Source organism: Bradysia coprophila (genome assembly GCF_014529535.1).
Source record: "Bradysia coprophila strain Holo2 chromosome X unlocalized genomic scaffold, BU_Bcop_v1 contig_185, whole genome shotgun sequence".
Lineage (NCBI taxonomy): Eukaryota > Metazoa > Arthropoda > Insecta > Diptera > Sciaridae > Bradysia > Bradysia coprophila.
Genome location: NW_023503305.1, coordinates 118363 through 145544, shown reverse-complemented (window position 1 = coordinate 145544; position 27182 = coordinate 118363). Strand labels below are relative to the sequence as shown.

Below are 27182 nucleotides of genomic sequence, written 5' to 3'. Positions count from 1 at the left end.
TATATCCTCATAACACACTCAAAAAATCTTACACCGCCAACAGAAGATACATTATTCGAAAAAATATATATGCACGCTGAAAATGAAGAAATTCAGTCGTTCAATTATATAGCAACCAGTCGATCTGTTGGCCTCAGAGAGAGGGATTTTAGAGACGCGGGATTCTTAAATTAGATTTTAAAAAAATTTTATCGCGTACGTGCGAAGTATAGTATAATATTCTTCGCGGATTTCTAAAAATTTTGTGTCATCGAAAAGTTTTAGTGTTTTTAGTACAATTTTACATGGTAGAATTGCGACTGCGACTGCATTTCAAATAAAATTTTATGATCCGAATTATTGTTGAATTAAAATTTATTTATATGTGCAACTGACTGGACGAATTTGTTAATTTGATTTGGTCAAATGTTTTGCTAATCTAACCGCTAAATGTTGAAAACAATCACAAGTTACATAAGTTCATCAAAACGAAAAACATTTCGATGAAAACTAAGAAAAAATAATTTCGAATTATTTTGAAAATGAAAATGCATGTGAAACCTTTTCGTCATTTTGGTAATAATTTTCCGTTTTTCGGTGTGTCAATCTACCGTTTTTATTTTGTCTAAAAATATCTGCGCGTCGTTAAAAAACGTCGTTCTTGTTGTTGTTTTCAAAATATTATATTCCCGTACGCACATCTGTTGGACAAAATAACAAAAATGAAACTTTGGAAATCCAAAAAGAGCACAAGCTGTGTCCCTGGAAAATTTGCATCATCGAAAAATGAGGATAAGACAACATCGTCAACGTCGACAACGCCGTCAACTACAATTTCAGGTGTGTAATGTGATTTTAAACAGTTTTTTTTTCGTTGAATTTGATCTTTAAATCAAAAATAAGCCGAGCCAATGCATAAGTTGAATTTATCAATGCGAACAGACTTACGATCAAGTAGGATTTTCATCGCAAACATGTCCTTATCATAGTCATGAGGCATAATTTAATTGTTGTTAAAATACATTTGATTGTTAGGACCGCTCTTCCAGAAATTAAACTAGAAATTGACAATATGCAAACATAGAAATCGATTCTACGCTTTGTCTAAATAATATGCTTCCATTCACTTAAAACTTTCAATTTATTAGATCCTTGGAATTTTATAAGGCCTTTCACAATCGGGAAGCATATATGAGCAGTCTTACTATCGAATCTATTAATCCGTTTCATCTAAAATCATTGACTCAAGATATTGTTTTCAAATCTTTTACTTCATTTATTTTAAACATCTGTTTTACTATGTAAGACATTCGAAGTAAAACACTGGACTTTTTCACCTTTGGGTAACGGAAGCGTACATTGCAATCATTTAATCTGTTACTTCATTTGTATGAAGTATCTACTAGTATTGATCTAGAATATATTACTTCAATATTTTTATTGTCGTCGTTGTTGATAGCATCTTAAAGAAAATTAGATGTTTCTAGAGTTTAAAAGTTTTACAACTCAGATCTTTTGACGGTTTTTTTCTTCTGGACAAAAAATTGTGTACTTTTGATTGACTTGATTTGTAGGGAAGATTAAAGTAAGCTTTAACATCGGGATATCTTAAGAAATCGAAGTTATCTGCTACAGCTGGAATAAGAAGCTGATTCTACATTTGGAATCATTGAGCCTAATATCAATTTTGGAAAATGTTCAAAATTTTCAGGTCATTTAATGCAACATTTGAACAGCTTGCAAAGGCTAAACTAGTAATATGTAACCCTTCTGTTTACAACTCACAAATTCCATTCGATTATTAAAACTTACACACCTCACAATCATAACTTGCAGCTGTATGAAAACCCTTTAATCCTCTGGCTACGACTGTGGACACTGACAAATTCCATAAATCGACTAATAAGTTGTAATTACAAAGCATATGCGCAAGAAACCTATTACCTCTGCAATATGTGTACCTCAAATAAAATTGACGTGAGTGCATATTTTTACACACAACAAATCGATGCGATGTCGCCCATCATCATGCAATTCAACCATGAAATTACTAATATTTTTCAATGACTTCTGGCTACATAGCATCGATTTTTATAGATCCAAATATACTTGTTTGTTGTAAATGGTTTAACGATTTGCTAGATATATTGGCCATTATAAAATTTTAGTAAAAGCAAACAACTTGGCTAATCATACGGTGATTGATTTGTTGTACTTAATGTTGTTTTGGCTGTTTAATTACTAGTTTAATTACGGTGTATAGTGTGTGTACACATACGCCACGATTAAAAAAGTGAATTACACCAATTTGGCTGCATGATGTGATGATTAACATAATTGCATTATGTCGTTCTTATAGCGCCTTTAATTTGATTTAAAAAAAAATCAATTAAAAGCAAAGTTTGTTGAGCTAAATACGCTGTCGCTGTCTGCACCAACATAAAAGACTGTGTTATTGAAATTATAGAATTGTTTAGATGACAATAATCGTCTCAAAGGATTTTTTTATTTCACCTGAAATTTGCATCAGACTTGAGAGTAACTGTTTAACCTTGTTAAGACGGAAATCATGTCAACACAGTATAGACCAGGGCCCCACAGCACTTTATGTCCATCATGGGACACGGTTTAGAGTCCCAGTGTATATTTCAGCAGTAACACATCGTAGAAAATCCAATTTTATGTCAAAATGAAGGTTTTGAAGCACAATGAAGAATGAAATGGGGAAAAAAAACTTTCTTTGGTGGGTTAGGCTCAACTTGGGAAGATAATTTGACCTGGCACACGTCCAACGCACCAACAAAAGTTTTTTTTTTCTATTCCACTCTTCATTTGGCTCTACTACCTTCATTTTGACTTGCCATTTAAGCCCTTCTAGAGCTAGAAAACATAAATCATGAAACAAATGTTTTTCGTATTGGGTAATAAAACAATTTGGCATAGGTCTCAAACGTTGGCCCTATGATGGACTCAAAGTGCTGTGTGACATTGGTCTAGTATTTAATTTCAATTCTACTTATTCAAATGGTTTGCTTATTCAACAAATTAATTTTACATCTTTTACTTCACTTGTTTTAACATACAACAATGACCATATTAGCTAGAACTCACCGCTTATTTTTCAAAGAGAAAAATAATCACCTAGTTGGGAGATAGGATAAGAAGGGTAGCTGTGATCCCGGGTTAGACGCGAGTCTCGTTTTGTCGGTTCTTTTGTTCGTCCGAGCACAACAAATTTTTTTAACCAAAACATTTCTACTAATGGTGATTTTATCGAGGATTTTATCGTTTTTTCGGTCTATAGTCACTGAAAATCAGAACTAATTTTGTTGATAATTTTTGGACCCGACGCGCATAGTTCAAAGTTGCGTACGGTATTTTACTTAACAACGCAAAACAAATTTTGACATCAAGAAATAATGTCTCGTTTATCTCCCTAGGGAAACCCTACGTTGAGTAAAATAATTCAAAATATCATCCGCATGTATTGTGTAATGCATAAATTCAGAAAATATTGTGCGTCTTTTAACGAAAATGTGTGGCAAATTAAAACTGAAACTATGCAGTAAAACAAACTGAGAATTTTTAAAAGAAAAAAAAATCAGTTTGTGATGTACGTCCTGAAATTGAAGAGGATGTGCATGTCAACGATTTTATAAATTTTACTTTTCTGTTGGTCAAATTTAGCAACAGTTTAAAAAAGAACGAAAAGACTACCAGACTGCTGGTTTTTCATCTGAGTAGCAGGTATACGAACTGGCAAGATTTGATTTTGAAAAGAGATATTCAGCCAACTAAAATTTTATATAAAAAGATTAGGAGAAATATAAACTTTTAATTTTTTGCATGTTGTCTTACGGAGGAAATTATTCGTATGTCATGCTAGTCGAATCTGGGCATAGCATAAAAAGGCGAAGGTCATCTCTAGATATGAGTTCGATGTGGTGTATATCTGCGGTAGATTTTATACCTTTCGTTTAGACACTTACTTGTTGTGATATGTTAAAATCTCTTTACATAGGGCAGATAAATAAAATATGTTTAAAATGCGTTAAAGCGTTAAAGTTAAGTTAAATGTAGACGTAGCCATATTCGATAGACACAACGTTTGTCGATAGAGGTAAGCAGTTCTTATCCCCAATATCGGTTCGTTTCCAGTTGCCGTTTTTGGTCAACAATCCAGTGAACAAAATAAAAATATTCCAATCTATACGTATATTAATACATGAAGTTGATTCGTTAAACCTGTCTTCATTGCATCAAAAAATATGGAAAAGAAAGCACCCAAGCTCGCTGTTAAAAGGATTGTAAAACATATTTATATTTACATTAGACACGGAAATAATTTAAAGAGCAATTTAAGTGCCTCGCTTAATTACTTTGCGCGATCTTCAGACCTCTTCATTTTCTTGTTCTTTTGTTTAATTGATACGAAACACATGGCGGATATAATCTTCGTTAGACGTTAGAGTACAGTTTAACCGAACAAACAAAAAAAAAATCAGTTTATTCATTCAACTAGTATATAATGTCGTACAGTTTATTAATGAAAAATATCTTCTGAGAATTTGCAGAGAAATTCGCTGGAAAGACCGGGGTTTCATTGAAACGTTCTCATAGAACAAAACCACCCAAGAAGTCACATTTTTTCTTGAGGTGTTGACGAATCTTTCATTCATGCTAACAAAATTGGATTAAGGGAACGATTACATTGTTTTTCACACAAATTCCATTCAAGCGATGGTCCATTAGAATTACATTTTTTCCTCAAAAATCGGTTAATTGTCTGCAGCAAATGAAATTGTTGAGTCACAATTCCCAAATTAATAATTTTTTGTTATCTACTCTATGCTTTCGACTTAAGGATCATTGACTAGGATACATTAAGTCATACCCATGATAAAGCTGGAAATTCGCCTAGTCGATTGCCAACAGCCTCGGTAAAATGCAACGAATAAATACTTACACTTGAAACAAATTATCGACTTTACCTTGTTGGTCTACTTATAAATGACAAATTCATTGTGACTGCAACCATATGCCGAAGCCTGTTTTTTTTCTTATTATTAAACCAAAGTGCCAAGAAAAGTGTAATTTACTTCTGATTATGAAAATGCACGCTAAATAAAGATTAAAAACTGAAAAATAAAATTAATTTTCAACTCGTATCGTAGGTAGATGAATGGTTTTGCTTTCAATATAATTTAATTTTCCCAAACATACATTATACGAGGTGCATTAAAGCAAAACAAATCATTTTGGCAACAAGTCCAAAGAAACATGTCTTTTTGTTTCTACAAAAGATATATTGAAGATGTTGTACATGTATACATGATTCGGAGCATAAGGTACATGTTAAAATTTTGAATTAACGCCGAGAAATCAAAATTCTGTTTTGTTTTTTTTTCTTTTCTCTCGTTGTTGAATTGCTTATATTTTGGTGCACAAATTATGTATTTGCCGGTCTGCAAAACTCGTTACTATATGCACAACAATATACCACAATGTCTATGATCTGCGAATGTGTCTGATAGAATGACATTAATTGTAAATGATACAAAGTTTTTGTTGCCTAAATAAACCAATTCATTCTTGATATGTCGTATCTGCAGACAGCCTGTAGACAAATCTGCTATGACACCCTGACAACAAGTGCATGTTATTTTTCTCATCGATGAATATGCGTCTGTTAGCACGACGCAATTCAACTAGTCAAAACAATAATTCTAATTGGGTACGAGAACGAGACGGAATTCAATCTGATTTTTTTCCGAACTAGTAGCTAATTCAATGGGACGAATGTCGGGGAAGTCTCTTTTTTTAATTCAATTAAATTCACTTAGCTTTTTCCCAAATTTCTTTTCCAACTAGTCCGAAATCTATAGGACTTTACCAAGAACAACGTTATTTGTTTACCGTGGGAAGAAAATAAGAAATTCCGACTAGAGCGAAGTTTTGCGTTCAGAGCGGAGCGAGGTAAACAACGTGGTTTTTCGTATGTGCGAGGTGTGATCAACCATTTTTCTCCACGAAACATCAATTTGTTACACCATTTTTCAAAAACAAAAGCAGCGAGAAAATGGTAGACTTTCACTTTCAAAACAAGAGGGGAGAAAATGTCCATTTTCTTCCTTCCCCCAAACTGTCATCAGACGAAGTGTCTGTAAAACATTCATGACCTATTTAGTGGTAGAAAATAAGGTCAATCACACCGCTTATAAGAAATTCATTTTACTTTATGATTCCACAGTGAAACACAACTAGTATTCGGTTAAGATTCTCAAAAATGTTATATACAGTAATTCAACTGCTGTGATTCATTGTGTCGAAGAGATTATTCAATAAATATTCTCAAGGACATGGCCACGTCTATGGCTGAATAAATGATAAATGGATTTTCGCTTTTCATTTTCCACTTCCAAAACAATTTCGGTTAGTCAGACGTTATCTTATTTTAAAGAAAATTATTTTTCTTACAAATTTTAAGTCGTCATTATTCATTATGCCCACGTGGCCGAGTAAATTTGAAACTAAAATTAATGTTTAGATCGATGTGTTGTTTTGTAAGTAGCGACAAGGTATAAATTGTCCCGATTGTTTTTCGAATATTAAATGGATTAGATAAAAAATACAAATTATCTAATCAGGCAGCACATTTTTTTAAATCATTTTTGATAAAAAGAAATTGATTGAACATCCTTAGGTTTTATCCTGATCTGTGATTTTTTAATACATAAAACCACCCCCTTGGTGTCTACAGCTCACTGATTAATCAAATCAAATCAATCAGAACTAAACGATCAACTTTTTTTCTTCTTCCTTTTAAAGGCAACGTTGGATAACGCATTAACGCTTAATTGTTATTGATGTCTTTTACTCATGCCGACATTTAATTAGTTTCCATCCAACACTTTGTTGGCACTCGGTTTATTTAGAGTGAATCAGTTCTGTTTTCTATAAAGCTTGTCCCGGCACATTATTAGTCATCAAATAATTTCAGTTCTTTATTGTTGTTGCGGTTTTTTTCGACGCAATATTGGTTCGATATATTAAAAAAAAATTACCATAAAATGGGTCATATGACTCTAGCTCTTCCTTTTCTATGTACAGACTAATATCGAATTAAATATGGTTGGCTATCTACTTTGTAGAAGCAAATATCATAAAATGTAAAATAGATGAACCCCACAATAATCCATTACAAATTATAAAGCAGCAACATCGACAACTTCAATGAAAAATCGTTTTGAAAGTGCATAAAGTGTAACGATAATTTTAGCATAATTTTTATGGGCATGGCTCAAGAACCATTTTGTATGTAATATTCGATCCAGATTTCAATCTGATAAATAAATCGACACATTACCATCTTCCAGCCGTAAACTAATATTTAAGTGTTTAATGAGGCTTGCCACGAAAAGTAGAGTAGATATAAACCAAACACATTTTTTGTAAGTTGTTGTTTAATGTGATTTAGATAAAATGTATTAGGGTTTTCATTCATCGATATGAGTTGAGTACTTTATATTACCTTATTTCGTCTGTCGACGGCAATGGAAAAAAAAAATCACACAAAAATTATTGTCTCCTATGATCGTATTCTGAAATATAGAATGGTTTATCAGTTTCTACCAGGCAGTATTATTGGTAAAACCCAAACCCCAGCCCAAAGTTTTTTTTTTTCAATTTTCACATAGTTTTACCCATATTTAAAAAAAAAATCGGAATATTTGTAATAATGTTGTTCCAAAATTAGTCTTAGGGTTTTACTAACTGATCAATGTAGAAACACACCTGATTTTATACTTCTAATTCTCTAATATCGCTGAGTGCTTTATATAAAATCTTTTACTTCATTTGTTTAAGGATACATTTTAGTGTATTTAAGGCCACATCAATCGGACGCCATCGCTTATTTTTGTCGTTGCTGTCAATAACAAATGATGGTACATGTTTCACCGACTTATTTTTTTCATCGTATGCAATGTATGTTGCATAAGCATTTCATTATTCATTTTTTCACTTTCAACAAATTAACCCTTTTAAATGGAAATGATTTTTTTCTTTAAATTTTCCACATTTAATTGTTATGGGCTTCAAATTGTCTGTTAAACTGGTGTTGAATACACAAAATTTTTATTTCTACACATGCCCGGATAAGTATTGGTTTTGTGGTTCATTTTACTCTGCCTGTTGTTTGAAAACAAAATATCTTCCCAGTCAATTTGAAGTAGGCATTAAACACATTAATGGCTACGACGTGTCCATGTTTCCATGTTGTGAGTGTCCTTTGCACTAATTTCTGTCATTCTATTCACTGTTGTACAATATGATATCATATGCTATAGATGCGAGTTGTCTATAATAACACCCAGTCAATTTATCTATTTTTGGTAGACAAATAATAAAACCAAACCATAAAAACTGAATATATTGCTGTGCTTTCTTTCTTTTAATTGTTTTTCCGATCGTCTTCTAATTTCGAAAAAGAGTCACAAGGGAAAAATGTAAAATTATACTTCATTTGTGTCATGGTGATGTGTGGATGATGAACATATGCATGTAATGGGTTCTGGTGCTCGTACAAATACAATATACGTATGAGATATATCAGATATGTTGTGCAGTAAAACTGGCAGTAAAATGAGTTATTTTACATTTGCGTGGCGGGAACTAAATGCGAGATGAAGATAAAGATGCTGCTCGCCTATTACCAAACCGTTGTATCCATCAATTGCTTCGACCAACAGAATAATGGCATATTTTTTGTCATTTTTCCCAGCCAGCGCCACATTAGTTGAGCGAATTAAGTTCGTTAACTCTGTACCAGTTGAAGAGGAAACAACTCCTGTTATGTAGACCTGCTTTCTTTGTTTGTTTTTATTTGTCGTTCATTAGTTATATATCGCAAGAGGGTGAGGGGCTATAAGGTTGTCGGTTTGGAAATTCTCAAACATTTTGCATGACTCGAAAAACATTACTTTGAGTTATACAATTGTTCTTAGTAGGGATTCTTTTTGTTGAAGTATTTTATAGTAAAACGTTCTTTACGACGCAGATTTTTGTCAATACTTTCGAAACATTGTCACGATACAACCTAACCGCGAGTCAAAATCACAACATCTCTAATAGCGTGATCGGTCAAGCGAATCTTCACAACAAAGACTCAGTTTTATATTGATTTCAGTATGATACATTTGCAGGCGTGTATCTTTGCTGACATGACTTTGTAAAATTTAAATGTCGTTGACCTAATGTGCATCGCATTCTTATGAAACTTATATATATAACATGCGTTATGAGTAATGTTGTGTTTGAACAGTAGCGACGGGATCTGCGAAATTCCGCAAAACGATTTTTTTTTCGAGTTTTACACATAGTCTTGCTGCAACTCCTGAGCTAGTCGATTAGTTCCAATCAACATACGGGTGTATTGGAAGCAGGCATGAAACGACTGCAACATTTAAATATAATCATCATTGTAACAAAGTTGACTTTTCGGTCCCATTCATAATCATTGTTGAAATCGATTATGTACCGGCAATTAAATAAATTCAACAAATCATCCAATCAAATTTCATTTTCAATAATTTTCTCTCTTCGTTCCGGACATTTCGAAAACGAATATTACATTGTAATGCACAATCGAACTGAATACATCTAACGAGAATAGGCATAAAAAATATGGTTAAGCGATTCGAGAAAGTGCTTTACACTATTTTCATTTTGTCGTCACTTATGAATGAATATATTTATACTTATGCGAGTGAATAATAAATATTTTCAGAAATGACTTCGAAGAATTTTTAGTAATGGAACATTAAAATTTTGTGGTGAATCGCAGTTTGTGTACTTGCGCCAGTTGCTTCTTTGGAACAATAAATTAATTAATTTTATTATTAAACCATTTAGCGTTAAAATTTATTCATGCTGAAGGAATGCCGACTTACATTTTAGATTCTCATCTCGTCCATCATGGTAAATATGTCGTCAAATCTAAAGTTAGCGTTTTTGTAGGAATGACTCCCCGAAAATCTAGTTTCTTTTCGAGCCTGCTAAATGTTTAGTACGTCTTGGTCACCGTCAAAACAGTTGAACAGTCAGAGGTAACAAAAGGAAAAATACTGTCAAATTTATGTACTCGCGTTGTTTTGTTTCGCAAAAATGTCAGTGTCCCAGTGGTATAACCATATAGTTCTAAGACAATACAGTAGGTCTTCTATCACAGAAATCTGGCATTCGGCAGAATTCTTTAATTGCCGACATAGTATTTGCAATTATTGAGATTAAGCGTCCCAACAACGCACTTCAAGCATGATTGGAACTGTAAATAGACTACTGGAACTGACACTGTACAAACAAGGTGACATAACTTCACTCTGGTAAATATCCATAAAACGTCATAGCATTGAAGTTGCTTAACAAAATAACAGATCTCTTCAACGCACTTCAAGCAAAAGTGGTACTTAAAATAGGGTACTGAAACTTGACAGTGCTACATACAAAATTTTACACTTTAAAAAGAGTGGGGATAAAATTTCATACAAAAAGTACTCTATTTGGCAGCTGTCATTAATAGCACTTTTGCTTGAAGTGCGTTGATCGCTGACATTGACGAAATGTAGTAGAAATTTACGAAAATCTATTACGTTTGAGCTTTAGTTTTCAAACATCATTTCCCTATATTACTCTGTCACTGCAATCGCTCAGGCAGAGTGTTGATCCCAACTTAGCACTCCATGTCACGCGAAAATAAAATTTTTGTTCAGTCTTAACTTAACCAGATAACAATATTTTGTGGATTTATTGCACTCCAGCGCCATTTGTATGAAAGTACTCAAAAAGCTGAAACATTCATTGATTCATAGCAGGGCCTATTGTTGGTAAATTCATTCACCAAAATTTACTAACTAACTTTTTGGTAAATTTTTCGGTATTTTTTTTTTAAGTTCGGTAAATTCGGTAAATTAGTCTACCAATAATGTGCCCTGCTCCATAGTGTGCTCAGATTTAATATGCTTTATGATATTGCATATACAATTGATGGTCGAATAAAATGATAAAAAATTGAATGACCAAACAGCAAACGTGCATGCATCGCATACCCATATCCTATTCTAACAATATTCTAATAACAAAGAAATCTAAATTTAAAATCTATTGAAGATAATCGTTAAATTGAATTTGAGTAATTAATTTATGAACCAATTTCATTTAAACGGACTGAATTTAACAAACCGAACTGCATCACTGCTGTTGTATACTATATATTATATGAAAGAGATGTGTGCATAAGACGCGAATCAAAGAAACTGTTTATTAGATAAATGAATGAAGAACGTTCTTTTCATTCAATTAAAAGTCGTCGGGGTGAATTCCACAACGGAATTTGCTCTCTAACTGCGTTTATACCGTATGTATGTATAAATTGATTCAATTTTAGTGAATGAATCGTGAGGCCTGCAACGGTCATTGTTATAGTAATCAGCAGTATTAATTGGTTTACACAATCATTGCAGATTGGCTTATTAAATTCCATTGGAGACATTATGTTCGATCAGGAAAATCGTTTCCAATTTTTCGTCTTTTTAAACCACAAATTTTCAAATTGGAATGCTACGATATATTCACTTATAAAGTGTGTGCAGGTCGTCTCCGTCTGATGTACATCATTACCACTTTATTGTATCACAAATTCAACAGTTCTGTTAAATTTGAAATATAAATACATCAACGCAGTCTAATACTTTCACACATAAAATAATTAATTCGTTTTAGATGCAATTACTCTCGAAGATGCTGTAAAAAGATTATAAATATTTTGAAGCGAGTGGCAATAAAACGCAATAAAGCCATCACAAGCTACATTACACAATGAACGTTATATTTAAGCGAAAACCCATTAAATTTTCAAAAAGGTAAAAATAGTTTCTGGTTTACATTGATTGTTATAATTACCAAATTCCATGTTGTTTGTTACAATTCAATGACAAACGTTGATTTATAAGTCTATTCGGTGGAGTCGAAGATGCTTTCTTTCTTTTATAACGATTCATTTTGGCAATTAGTTAGTAAACGATTGGTTTAACTGGTCCGAATTTTTAATTTTTAACATAATGCAAGTATATCACTTATCACACGCATGAATATATCGAGTCCGTTACTTCCTAATATTTATAGGTAATTTCAATCTGTTACTTCGTTTGTTTAAGTAGATAGTTTTACTATAAAATTTCATCAATCAGTGTTCAGCGCCTATTTGTGTTATCGCAGATGTTTTTGACTAGAATCTTATACGGCACTGCACAAAATGAAGCAAAGTATATAAATCTCAATTTTTGCACTTTTTCAATCTCCAATCTGGCTTTGTACAGGTCGTAGCTAAGAGAGAACTGCGGTGGTCTCATGTGAAACGTTGATTTACATCAAAGTTTATGTGCCAATTGGTCGATGTTCTTTTATGCTATTTTCACCCAATGGTTATTTCTAAGGGAGAATTTTCCCAAAAATTATTTATTATTTATTTGGGAAGAAAATATGGAAAAATGTTTTCCCAAAAAAAAGTCGTTGGATGAGGCTATACAACCGGTGTAATATGGAGAATTTAGCTTAAAGTAAGAAATTTTTTAATTTTTGATTCAACTACTTGCAATTCTACGTTTCAATTATTATTTTCACTTTATCTTTACTGGCCGGTCTTCAACAAATGAACTGGTTGTGTTCTAAATAGCACTAATAGTAGTTCTGGTTATATTTTTGTTGCTGTACCAAAATGTGTTCAACAATAAACGGATAAAGCCATCCATTATCGTTGTATCAATGTAGGTTGACCTAATTTATTTTGGTGTTTCTTGACAAATGTGGCTGCAGAATGATTAATTCGAGTTATTTATGTATCCTACATAAACAAGCCATCATAAATTCAGCAAGTCGTCAAGATTTTTTTGTTGTTGTTTGAATTATGTTAATTATGTTTAGAAGCAAACACTATGGCTCTACAAACAATAACTGCTAAACTGAATACTTATTTCGAAAGAAGACATGATGCAGGCTGATTTCATGAAAAAGAAAAATGTTTTGCATTCTTATAAAACAAAATCAAATAAAACTACCGTCGTCGTGCACTTAATAAGAACTTTTGCTGATGAAATACAAATAATGCAGAGTTATATATGCTATGTTTGCGAGTCATCGGTTGCTGATTTATGACATCCTATTCCAGTTATAAATACATCTTTTATTTTCGTGATAAATTGTGCATTTCATTAAAGAGTGCGTACGATTTATGCGATGTGATTCCTACAATTATTGCACTACGTTGAATGAATTTTTATGTAGAGTTGCAGCCCGAAATATTAATCCAATAAGTTTCACAGCAATATATGGAATAACAGAAGTGATGTACATTTCGGCAGATCAGTTCAATTCAACTTTATATACAAAAAGAATCCATTCTGTTAACCATTTAAAGCTATCTGTTAATGACCGCAATGACAAAAATAAGCGATAAACTTTGGTCAATCTTCACTTACAATGCCTCAGATATGTTAAAAAATAGTGAAGTAATAGATTATCAAACATTCGACTATGTTTTAAATAAAGTAACAGATTTTATGACTATCATGACGAGAAGCCTGTAAAACGGCAGCATATTCCATACGCTGATGATATGCATAAATAGCTAATCCACGCGTGTGTAATATGCCACGGATGGCAACTTTTTATCATTCAAATGAATTTTCATCTTTATCATCTTAATCTAAAATCCAAAAACTTTCGACAATAAATTCGAAATTTATTTTATTTAACGCAACTACTGTTTGTTTATGTAAATCTAAATCATCTTTTAGAGAAATTGTTTCGTTTGATGTTGTGGAAAAACCACAAAATTGAAACGTATAAGAGATAATTTGTGAAAATCGGTGATGAAAATTCCAACTCGACGCTGCGCTTTACATTACATATATTCGAATATATATTGACGATGATGATGATGCTGATGACGATGGTGATGATGATTTTAACTCATATTATTTTGTGGTTGATGTTGGTATTTTAATTTTGCCTTTCAGTCACATTAATTAAATTCTTAAGTTTTATTGTTACTTTTTTTTCGTATATATAAATTGCCGAGAAAAACAACATACAACATCGATGTGTTTTATTTTATTTATCAAGTGAAAACAACATTCATCGTAGAATTTAATAAATTTTCCAACTATTTTTTTTCTCATTCTTTTCATTCATATTTGAAAAGAAGAAAAAAAATATGAAAAATTGTCGTCGTCGTCTGCTCATTTTGAATGTGCCATGTATATTTCGATGTTGTATGGAGTGACACTGAAAATAAGATAAATAAAAAAAATGGAATAGTCACACACAGAGAGAGTGGGTGATCGAATATAATTGGGGGCAATTACAAGTATTTTATTGAAGTTAACAACCGTAATTAAATTGTTTTAAGTAAATAACTGTTTCACAGTTACTTCAATAAAAATAATTTATTAATTTTTGCCTACTGGTTTATCAGAGTTTTAAAATTTGGCTTTTTCGATATTTTTTACAGGCGATCGAGCAATGAGTCCCGCTCAATCAGAAGATTCGGGTCTTGCAGCCGATCGAGGCACAAGCTATGCTACAATTTCATTACCGAGAGAGAATGCTTCGTCTATGGCTATTGTTTTTGCTGGTAAGATTGGGAAATTAAATTTTTTATTTTCTGATGTTATATACCGAGGTTAGAAGAATGTTAAGGCCAGTACACAGATGTTGAAAAAAATTTGAAAAGATATGGAAAATTAGCCACGGTGTGCCTGAACCAAATTTAATCAAAAAATTTTGCTCCTCTGATTTCTCTTCGTATTTTACTTTCTTGGGTCATAACAAACAACTTTTAATCGAAGGGTAGAGTGGCGCAGCGGGCGCTTTTCGAAATAATGTAAAACATTCTGTGTGTTTCATCGATTTGCATACATTTTTACGAGGTACGTGAAATTGGCGAAAATAAATCTCCTCGTAAATGAAATCTGTCGATTGATTATTGTTTGTGAACACAAATTAAACATTTTCTTGTATGGTGGGAAATGCATAGATTTGGTATAAAACCGGCTTCAAACATGTTCTGAATGTGAAAAAAAAACATGAAAAACGTCTACTTCAACGGCAGTTATTTCGGAATATATACATTTCCTATACAAAAAAATGTTTAATTTGTGTCCACAAACAATATTCAATCAACAGATTTCATATACGAGGAGATTTATTTTCGTCATTTTCAGTACCTCGTAAAAATGTATGTAAATCGATGACACACACATAGTTTCTTACATTATTTCGAAAAGCGCCCGCTGCGCCCAAGGCTGCGGCACTCTACCCTTCGAACAAAATTTTACCCAAAAAAGTAAAATACGAAGAGAAATCAGAGGGGATTAAATTTGGTTCAGGCACACCGTGTAGCGTTAGCGTATACACCACTCATGAAAAAAAATTGACATTTGTCTCATACATTTTCTGTCAAAATTTTGCATGAGTTCGTAATTACGTACATTTCAGACATTATTCAACGACCTGTGTAACAGGAACTATTTTCCCAAAAACATTTTTGGGTAATGTTTAAAAAATTAGGAAAATTCAAGAAAGTATTGAAAAATGTTTTCCCGAAAATATAGTCTCTGCTGTAGTGCTGTATACTCAACTTTATGAGTTGCAGTATTTTGTAATAGTATGTTGTGTTACAAGTATTGTAATGTTGATTTTTTCAGCACTAGACCCAAGTTTTGGTCAAGAAAATTGGGTCGTGTGCTGAAAAAATCTCATTACAATACGTGTAACACATCATGCTTTGTGCCAACCGAGAATTGAAATAGACAAATGCACAAAAATTCAGAATTTTCATTGTAAACAATCACTCTTCGAATTTGATCGATCACGTTGCTTTGCATTTTTTTAAAACGAATGCTGTAATAACTCATACGAATTTCATTTCAACACTGGTTTGAGTGTTGTAATAAGCCATGAAAACGGGTGTTGTAATTTTGGACATTTCAATCTAGTTATCGATATTGAAATCCGTCGTATTTCAATTCTCGGTGGCACAAAAACTTCACTACACTTTAATGCGATTTTTACGCTCAAGCGTTTCTAAGTTTGTCTGTGACAAGAATAATGAAGAAACAAACACGAAAATTAAAATAAGTTGTGAACGATGGTCATCTTCGGCATCAAAACAAACAAAATATCAAATATAATCGAAGTGAAACGCTGAATGCTGAATCATACATTCAACAGCAAACCGAATTAGATTCAAAATTGTTCAAATTAAAAGTCGACGTGACAGATTCGGGTGCCACTTGTCATATTTTATGGTGACCTCTAGATTAAGGGTGGCTTTTCTCAGACCTGATATTGTTGATAAAAGATCCACTTGTGTTCCATTTTCCTTCAAAATTTCGAATAAACCCAAACTATTAATAGAAGTTGATAACTTCAACGTTCTTCAATGCTGTAAAATTAGATTTTCAATCAACAGTCGGTGGCTAAATGAAAAATATTATTTTCGGTTATTCAGCTCAATGATAGCTGTCGAATGTAATTATTTTTATTTACAATATGCACTTGAAGAATAGGCGAACATCTATGACAAATGAATGGGTCGTCATAAATTCCTCTCTGCCATATATTTTTACTTAAGGACATTAAATGGCTATTTATGCACAACCAAGTGGTGAATATGTTTTTGGGATCTTAGTTGTGTAGTTTTCGCACGATGTGCCAGGGCCTATGGGTGGTAAGTTTGTTTACGTGATTCTGGTCGGTGAATGTAATTTTTTGAGTACATTTTTTGCATTTATCAACTAGAAGCACCTAAAGCACCTACAGTACGTACATACTCACCTTCGGGTCGGTCTATAACGTCCACACTCGTCAAAATAAAAATTTGTAACCTCGGACGTAATGTACAATTACAGATAATGTGCCCTATGATATACGAGAAATGCATTTATCACCGAGTTGCAGATAACATGCTTTTCACTCAAATACAACCAAGGTTTTCCTCTTTTCGTCTCTCAGTGTGAAATTTCTGTTTCCACCCCCTTATTTCAATCAAAATGTTTAATTTTTTTGTTTTTAAACAGATCGCACCGACTTATCATTCCCACCTGTCATTGCATCTATAAATGCATACGGAGCAGCATCGGATTTCTTGGCTCCAGGAGATCGTTTACACCAAATCGATGGCATTTCAACCATTGGATTAACAAATAATCACGTCTTAAGCATTTTACACCAAAATGACGGTCCCGCCGTAATTGAAATAGAATATTGTTTACCAGACTACAGTAAGTCGTTGGGATAATACACTTATGTTCTTGTTCTATCATCATTTGGTTTAAAAATAACATCAAAAATGTTCGGTTTTTTTCTCATCATCTTCTTCTGTCTTCAGTATCGCAAAACAGTTTATGCGTCACAAGTAAATTGGCACAAATAACAGTGGAACGAGAAAATGGTTGTTTCGGATTAACTTTGCGTGGTGGCGGAGAATATCAATTAATTGTAACGAATGTTCGACCGCACGGACCTGCATTCAAAACAGGTAGAATCAAACCGGGTGATCGACTGCTACGCGTTGACAATGTAAATTCTTACAAAAAATTTCTATTGAACGTTTTGGTACAGCAAAAAGCGGCTAACCAATATTTCAAACGGTTTGTCATCTATAGATATCCTTAATCAACAAAACTCTGCTAGAGGCACAGCAAATATTAAAATGTGGAAATTCGTCCGGCTACACAAATTTGACGATTGAATATGATGTGTCCGTAATGCAGAGCGTTGAATTTTCAATGGGACCATTACTGATAGAAATCGAACGGCCAATGAACGATAAGCTTGGATTGATATTGAGCAATTACTCCACATTTCAACACATCGATCACAATAATATCGACGACGTAAATCCAGCCGGTGTATATGTAGCCAGTATACTAGCAGCTAGTATTGCAGACAGGTATGCTAATAAAAAAATTTAATTTTTGTCAGTAATTTGGAATCGATTGAAATTTAATGACGACAATCAATTAGTAAATCGCGTACCGAAAACGTGTTAAATTGATGTATTTCCGACGAATGGGTGTGACTATTATATTGGCACGCCATTAGTATACCCGTCGGAGGCAATCTGTAACAATAGCCTATTAAAATCAGCCAAAAAATTTTGAAGAAAAAATTGTGTCAATGCCACTGTTTGCGATCGATAATAAATTAATTTGAGGGACTTAGTCATTCACTCATAAACGATGAATTAAATTGGCGTTGTTTGTCTGGCCATGTCGTGAATTCTGAGACGTTTTTCTGAATTTGATTCAATAGTCTTTTCATGAACTTTAAAATTTCCTAACTGTCGTGTATGATTCATTGACTGGGTGCTGTTGCATTACACAAATTTCTGTCGTTGTTTCCGTCCGTTTAAGGACAGTAATTTTTTTACGCATTCAATTTAAATGTCGCTTTGCTAATGTTAAATATTTATTTACTGCCTGCCTCATACGAAAGTTGACCATTACATACCAATTTTCCCTTTGCGAAAATGGCCTATTACATGATGGAATATTTTAGGTTCATTTTTCGTGAATTTTAATGTGACTTTCAACTTTCACGTGGGGCAGGCATTAAACCACAACACATTGGATGCTGCCTGCTACGTAATTTATTAATTCGGAAAGAGAATTCTGATATTCCCCAACTCACTGGTGTGTTCTTTAGCAACTTGCTACAGTAGCTGTTTTTCGGTAAGTGTAGTTATGTACTCTACTCGTCGGAAAAAATAGTTACCGAAACAGTCGCCCAAAAATACATTTGTAAGTTTGCTCTGATCACAAAATTGTTGCCTCATGTAATGAATTACTTTCGCAGCATCCAATGTAAACTTCGCGAGTGGGAAGCACGGACCAAATGAACCATTATGCCTTTGTTTCAAATATCCGATGCCATTCACACTTTGTCAATTTTACAGATGCGGTGCTTTGTCTGTTGGTGATCAGATTCTATCGATTGATGAAACCGTTATCGAGAATACAGCACTTTCACCCGACGATGTAATGGCTATCCTAGACGCAAATACCAGCAAGGGCTATACTCAAATACAAATTATGCCCTCCCATGCTATTATGAGACGAGGTAAATGTAAATGAAAAATGACAAATTTAGAATTTACTTAGCATGACTGGAATCTGGATGTGTGGCTACATTTTAAACCCTGAAATAAGAAAAGCAACAGCAACGAAAAAAAGGCAATTAATTTGGCTCATTTACTGCGTGTCTCTTGATAGACTCTTTTTTTCGGTCTCTCATTTTTTCTCTACACCAGACTTTATATTTTCCCTACCGTATCGTACAGTTCCTTCACAGAGCATGTCACTTTACCGAACATTTTAAAAACGACTTCATAACCAACCAAAAATAGGTTTTTATGTGTTTTATTTGGAAGATCTACACAAAAATAATAATACAAATCGTAAATATCAAGCTAAATAAGTGGCTCTAAACACATCTCTTAGATCTTCGTATATAAATATAATCGTACGAATGTTCGCATGTTTGTTTGTATCCCGTGTAAAGTATGTTTACCGAAGAAGATGTCACATCCGTTTTATTGAATTCTTTTTTTTTCTCAATATGATGCAGCTGTCACAAGCTTATCAAAACGACTAATGTCACGTTGACACCGTTCATCCAACTCAAGCAACTAGTATTGTATGTGGGACACTCCTAAGTTGACTCAGGATTATATTTTTATCACTGGATGCTGTAAAATCCTGTCCTTCCTAAGTTCTTTTATAAAATTGTCTTGATTAGGTAGTTCGGAAAGGACGTCGGTGTCCGTTTTCATGCAACTATACTTTCTTCAACAATAATTTCGACGAGAACTCCACGCCTCCTCGAGTTATCACTTCTGGAGAATTACTTTTCGTCGATATTTATAACGACTTGTCCTAGAATTTTGTTCGAAATAAATAAATTCTTTAGAATCCAAAACCTCGACAAATACGCATCGTCAAGAAAAGGAAATCCTCGTGAGCTACGAATACCGATACTTTCTTATTCAATGTTCATCCATAATGTTTCCGAAAGTAATACCGACGACAATTAAAAACTATTCGACTTTTGCTTAATTTATTGAATGTATAATGAATGACGGTGAGCTCAACGAACTTCTTCGGATGTTTTTCCATTCATATTCTAATCTTACTTAGGAAATTTATCACGCATATTGCACACGTCCGCCAAGATTGATTGACGACAACAAACATTTTGTGCATCTCTAAGTGTTGATGATTTTCGATGGAGTTTGAACGAAGAATATAAAATTTGTTTATTTATATTTTAATAACTGTGCGAAAAGACTTATGAATCCACTTTCAATATTTTTAATTTTAATTGAATTCATAAATCTTCTTCATTCATTAATAATTTGACGGCTTCGATGTGACTATGTATGTATAACACACTATAGCTGCGGAACCACTGAAATGATTTTTTTATTTGGAAATTTTTTGTGCAGGAAAATAAATTACGATGTGTTAAATAGCAATACGCACCACTCATCGCTGTATCTACACAATTTTCAGCTTCTGATACCAGGTGTCTTCATCAGGTCCGAACTGACCATTAATGGGCTAGTCAGAAAAATCCAGATGCGCCCTTTAGCCTTTTATTTACAAAAAATCTCTTCATTGACACCGCTTCCGAGTCGAATTTGCTTATTCCCTTGACTGAAAGTCAAGGGTCTTACGCCAGAAAATACCCTAAAATGTTTGTTACCACACAATGTATGAAATGTTATCAAAAACGTAATTGTTTGTAACCTATTTTTCTTTGTCATCACGATAACTTGAGTAATTCATAACCGATTTTGATGATTTTTTTTTCAATCGACGAGGAATGAACTTTCTGAGGTTAAGTTCGAAGATGAGCCATCTAGAGATAAGGTTCTGGAAATTATTCCAGAAAAACAGGATTTTACTCTGTTGATAATTGATAATACACCGCTGATAATTGATATAATTGATAATTCCCTTCACTGTTGATAATTGATAATCTAATGTGTTATTCCCTTGAATGGCAGAAAATAGTGAACAATTTAGGTTCTTAAAATTATACATTTGACATTTGTAAGGTCAAGTTCGACGATGAGCTATATGGGATCACCGCTTCGGAAGTTATCCCAGAAAATAGAAATGCAATGTATTAAATGAACATTATAAATGATCTTCGATAATTGGTATTTGATAATTGATAATTGAAATTTTATATTTGATAATTAACAAGCGGCACCCAAAATTACATATAATGAAAAAATTCAAGCAAATCTAACATTAGACAACTCCGACGAGTGTGATGTTTGCGGCCCGATCGAAGCGAGGGTCGTAATTCACACGAGTCGCGGTATCTTATTGTCACATTAGACAACTCGGACGAGCAAGTTTGCGATCAGAGCAAACCTAATATTAAACAACTCTGACGAGTGTGATGTTAGCGGCCCGAGCGAAGAGAGGGTCGTAATTCACACGAGTTGCGGTATCGTATTGTTAGACAGCTCGGACGAACGAGAAGTTTGCGGCCAAAGCAAATCGAACATTAGACAACTCAGACGAGTGTGAAGTTTGCAGCCCGAGCGAAGCGAGGGTTGTAATTCACACGAGTCGCGGTTATTTATTGCAAAATTAGACAGCGAGTCGTGATATTTTGCTTATTACAAAAGAAATAAATTTATGAGTAATTTGAGATTTTTTAGATCCTAAATGTGATGATGTTTAAGGTCAAAATATTGTCATTTGCTTGGACTACAGAAATTGTCCATTCTTAACCAGATGAAAAAATCAATGAAAATAAATTAAGATATCTATATAAAAGTCTAATCTGATTGACTATGAAGTTTACCAACATTACCAACCAGCAAAAGACAACATTATTTTGGGAAAATTATCAGTCAAGGGACCCGACCCGCCCAAAAAGGTGGGACCTAGTTATACTAAGTTTAAGCGCCCTTCAAGCAGAATAACCGACACACCTTCAAGTAACCAGTCGGGGACTGGGCTTGATTAACTTTAACATAAAGATTTTCGCAAGTGTTTTCCTGCTTAGCGCACTAATAAACGACCGAGACAATCTATTAGACTTAAATCTCAGGCTCGATAACATAACAATGCGAGAAAAAATGTCTGTGATGTTGGAAGAGTTTGTAAAAATCAAAAATAAAAACTCATGCCCTTGCGTGAACAAATTGACTTCCAAATTCCGTCGTGTCTAATTTCAAAATTTTCGCTTGATCTTTACGATCAGTTGAATTTATAACAACGTCTATTTGACATGACCCTGATCTTTAATTCTATTATAGCAAAAAAATATAATAAATAAAAATGTAATGACCAATTTTCACATTGAAAATTGCTTTGATTAATCTTAAAGACTTGACTTTCTCCCACATAAATCTCCCACATAAAATGTGAATATGACATAAAACATGAAACCAAATTAACAAATGAATAAATCGCAAAAATTTTATTTTTGAAAGAAAAGAGGCACGTATCGTATCTCACAAGTAGCAGTCATAATCATATTTAAAAGAGAATTTAGCTGAAACAATCGTGTCGCTTTCAGACATTTAACCAGGTCCTATTATTGGAAATTTTATTTGCTGAAATTACTGAAATTTACTAAAAATTTACCCAACTCTAGATTCTTTGCAAATTTTTCAGAGCTTATTATTACGAATTTTATTTGTGATCATTCCAAAGGAGTTCCGAATTTTTTTCTGAACCTTCTCAGAATTATCCGGAATTTCTCCGAATATTCAGAATTAAAATTGCAGAAAAAAGCTCTGGGAAAATGTCGGCAATTTTCAGTAAAGAAAAATTCTAATGATAGGGCCTGCTGAATTGTACATCCCGTTTAATCAATGCATCTACATAAATAGTACATTGTGTTACCGGTAAATATGTCGAGCATTTTTAACTCGAGTGTACATTACACAAAACAAGTGCCACATTTAGTGATAACATAATGTACTATTGTATTGGCGCAAACGATCAACTTATCGACATATTAATGTGGGACTTATAAACTCTTGATAAATAATAATGACGTCACGCACGCATATTGTATACAGAGAAATGATAAGTTGGTATGCCTGTGGCGAGATAGAAGGTATCTTAGGCTTATGAACTATAGGTAAATAATAATGACGTCACGCATAGCGGACATTATGGAATAATTAATGTTCGGTATAATACTCCGAAAAACCAATGAAAGTACAGAACAGGTATGGCCGATCAGCAAATTCACCTTAAACGCATTCATAAATTATGTCAAAATAATATGAAAAAGAGTGCGTTTGAGTGCGTAAATCAAATTTTTATGTCCTCCGGGCGAACAATCGACCATACCTGTTTTACACTTTCACTGCAGTGTTTAATGTCGATATATTCACAGCAATGATTTTCTATGTGGATCTGTGATGGTTTTGTGGTCATTTTTAGGGTTTCTTTAAGTTTCACTGAAATTGAGGACTATTTCTAGGGACTTTAGTTTCTTCAAATAATTTCAATTTCCCAAAATGTACCAAAATCCGTAGAGTATTCGCTGTTTATATCGAGGATAAATAACAGCTAGAACAATGATTGATGAAATTTCTCGTCTCAACTTTCAAGGCAACAACAGTAAATGAGCTCTAATTACAAGAAGGCAATCTTGACTTTTCTGTACCGATAGAAAAGACTGAGGCGACCTTACATCAAATTATCAGATTACCGACTTTGTTTTCAGGATTAACGAATGGCAGCTTCAACACAATGGAATCAAGAAAAACAATCAAACAAAGGAAGTTCATTCGGAAAAGCTCTTTGCCATTGGAATCTGGTTAGTCATTCGATAACCTTTCAGAAATGATCGAACAATTTTTACTAAACAATGAACTTACAGGCACAATGCATTCGACAATCGGAATATGCCGATCGGAAACCTTTCAAGTGGTACTGGATTGCCATCAAGGTTCTGGTCTCATTATTGGTGGAAAAACTCCTTGCGGACGAGGTCAAATAATCACGCAAATAATTCCCGATTCAGTTGCCGATCGATCTGGTTGCATACAAAAGGGTGATCGAATTTTATCGATCAACAAGTTATACAATTTGGATGTCACAGTAATACGACAAATTCTCGGTGATCTCAGTCCGAAGAATCCTACTTACCATGGCCAACACTGGGTCGAATTAGAAATTGAATTCGAAATGGCCGATTCGGTGATTCCGGCAAGTGGTGTTTTCAATGTGAAACTGTCCAAAGTGCACGGAAATGGATTGGGTATAACTGTGAATGGAACGAATCACGGTACATTCGTCATATCTGAAGTAAAACCAGGCAGTCCAGCACATAGAACCGGATCACTGCGAGCTGGCGATATTTTATTGGCGGTTGATTCTCATACATTGCAACATTTCAACGTTGATTCGCTGTTGAAAGACAATAAAAATGATTTCACTACTCTAACAATCAAACGGAACTCACTACCAGACTTTCTATTTGATGCCCAGCAAAGATGCAACACAATTTATGGTAACACAACAGCCCGAAATGGTATGGACACGAATTACGGCTTAAAATCGGACTACGTTAATACGAGACAGTGTGAAATGGGATCAGTGTTTAAAGCGCAAAGCTGCCAGCCTGAATTCTACCAATTCGATGACAAAAGGCAAATGATTCAGCTGAGACGACCATTCGGTAATGAAGGCAGTGAACCACCGTGTATTGGCCGTTCTATTGGCAACGATCACACTCAGAGTTTAACCACTGAGGTAACGGACGACCAGTATAACGATCACCAATACGAGGATGAGTATGGAAATCATCAAAGGTTTACCAGTTATGACTCCAATATGCCACCACCAATGGAAAAGCATGTCTACGGCACACATCAAATCGTAACCAATGTTCGTTTAGAACCGAATGGGGGACCATTAGGAATTACACTTGCCGGCAGCGAAGACATGCAAAAACCAATTTTGATTAGCGGAATCATTGAGAATGGAGTTGCCTTCACTACGAAAAAATTAAATATCGGCGATCGGCTTCTAGCTATCAATGACGAGAGTGTCCAGGACGTTCCTCTGTCACACGCAACAAAGCTATTACAAAATATTGGAAATGTCGTTGATCTGAAAATATCCAGAAATATAAATGGTAACGCTCGCTACACACTTTGGATCACCATTAGAGCATTGAATCTAACTGAAGCTTCTTTTGTAGAAAACGACAATCTAAACGAAAACTGTACTGAAAGTCTACCCCAACCGCAAGTAGTATATGCAAAAGTACAGCGTCGGCCACGTAGTCCGACAGTGTTCAATGATTCGGGGTCAAATTCAAGCAAAGAGAGTAAATTTAGATCGTTTCATGTTACTCTTTACAAGGATACCGTATACGATGACTATGGTTTTTCCGTATCTGATGGTCTGTATGAGCGCGGAGTATACATCAATCGTATACGAAGCGGCGGTCCAGCTGATGTTGTGGGATTGTTACGGCCATACGACAGAATTATGCAGGTACGATTGAATGTAGAATTCCTTTTCGCATGTTCAATGAATGATTAGTCTTAACTCTCAATTAGAAGGCACTATTGAAAATTCCCCATTGGTTCATCGAATAGTCATTTACATTTCACCGTATCTGATTGTATGATTCGTAATTCGACATCAAAAGGTCACTTTATCCAATAAGCAAAATTTTTGCTGGACTTCTTCTGAGACTTCTTCATTATAGGTTCATGAATCTCTTTTATTTAAAAGCATTTCTTCGGAGGAAATTATTTGGAAAATCGATCAAAACTACGTCTAAGTGACTATAAAATCTCTCATTAGAAGATTTAATAATATACAGACGGCAAGCATATCAGCAGTTTTACAATCAAATCTATCTTACTTCAATTGATCTAAGTACTGTCAAGAGATCGATTTCAAATCTTTTACTTCATTTTTTGGCGGGTGTAATTTGGCACACGGTGCTAAAACAACGCATTTTTCAGCTACGTAAAAGGTGAACTTGCACACGATTTTGCGATACATTTTGTAAAATGATGACATGGCTAAAAATCATTTGCAGCAATAAACTTGCTTGTGCGAGTTCAATTTTTACCCAGTTTAAAAGTGTGTTGTTTTGGCACCGTGTGCCAGATTCCCCGATACAATTTTTTCAATCTGTTACAGATGGCTAGAATGTAACCAGTATTATTATCGGGTCTATTACTTCCATCGATCAAAGTATTTTTAATCTGTGGATTTCAAATCTTGTACTTCACTTTTTTTAACATGCATTTTACTATATAAAGGATCATTATTAACAGTAGCTTGTCATTACTTTTGTCATCGTTATCGATAACAGATGAATAATCGTATGCTTAATTGAGAATCTAACACATCAACTACTAAATTTGAGAAATGATTGACCAACTTCATTTTTAAATGATTCAAAGGTTAATGGCATTAAGACGCAAGATTTTGATTGCTGCCTTACTGTTCCACTTATCGCTTCAGCTGGTGACAAAATCGATATGGTACTGGAACGAAAAACTGGAGATTAGTCAAACACACACACGTACATTTATAATTTGATTTAAAATAAAAATATTTTTTAGTTTCCGTTAATTTTTAGATTATTAAGGGCGTTTCTCTGTGGATTATTTAAAAACACAAAATAGTTTTTTTTTTCGTGGATTAATTTCGTATTAAATTAGATTTAAAAAGAAAATCATTAACGAGATAGCTATTTTACTCAATTCCATTTTTGATTGTTTCTTTGATCAAATGTGACTTAAAGAATTTCATCAAAAAAGTAAAGAACAGAAAACAAAATACAAATGAAAAATTGTGTCTGCATTAAATAAACAGCAAAAAACAGTGAAGTCGAATTATACACTTTTAGAATTACAAAGTGCCATTATAATATTTAGAAATTTAAATATCCAAAATGTTTGCCATTTAATGTAACATAATTTTGATGAATTGCATTATTTTTTAATTTTAAAGTTTTAAACCAAAGAGAGACAATCGAGAGTTACACTTATTAGAAAATGGAGAAACTATAAGAACGTAGCAAGAATTCTTATGTGTAGGGTTGACGCGTACTTGACATAACATCACATT

The 27182-nt window shown here is 33.7% G+C and overlaps 1 protein-coding gene across 1 annotated transcript; it reads left to right on the top strand.

Annotated features, from left to right (window-relative positions):
• The first annotated feature begins 93 nt into the window (after positions 1 to 93).
• Positions 94 to 26869, top strand: LOC119068410 (glutamate receptor-interacting protein 2). Its single transcript, XM_037171971.1, has 10 exons — positions 94 to 819; positions 14546 to 14668; positions 17115 to 17318; positions 17426 to 17616; positions 17703 to 17989; positions 18995 to 19158; positions 23806 to 23898; positions 23962 to 25221; positions 25288 to 25586; positions 26513 to 26869. Exons 1-10 carry the CDS (start codon positions 702 to 704, stop codon positions 26618 to 26620), a joined length of 2847 nt encoding a protein of 948 aa, XP_037027866.1. The 5' UTR covers positions 94 to 701; the 3' UTR covers positions 26621 to 26869.
• Positions 26870 to 27182: the final 313 nt, after the last annotated feature.

What these genes read in the sequence shown, in the direction of transcription:
- LOC119068410 (XM_037171971.1), top strand. Translation starts at nt 702, where the DNA reads ATGAAACTTTGGAAATCCAAAAAGAGCACAAGCTGTGTCCCTGGAAAA. An exon ending in ATATTGTTTACCAGACTACA is followed by an intron (nt 17,319 to 17,425) that starts GTAAGTCGTTGG and finishes TTCTGTCTTCAG; the next exon opens with TATCGCAAAACAGTTTATGC. An exon ending in CTCTTTGCCATTGGAATCTG is followed by an intron (nt 23,899 to 23,961) that starts GTTAGTCATTCG and finishes ATGAACTTACAG; the next exon opens with GCACAATGCATTCGACAATC.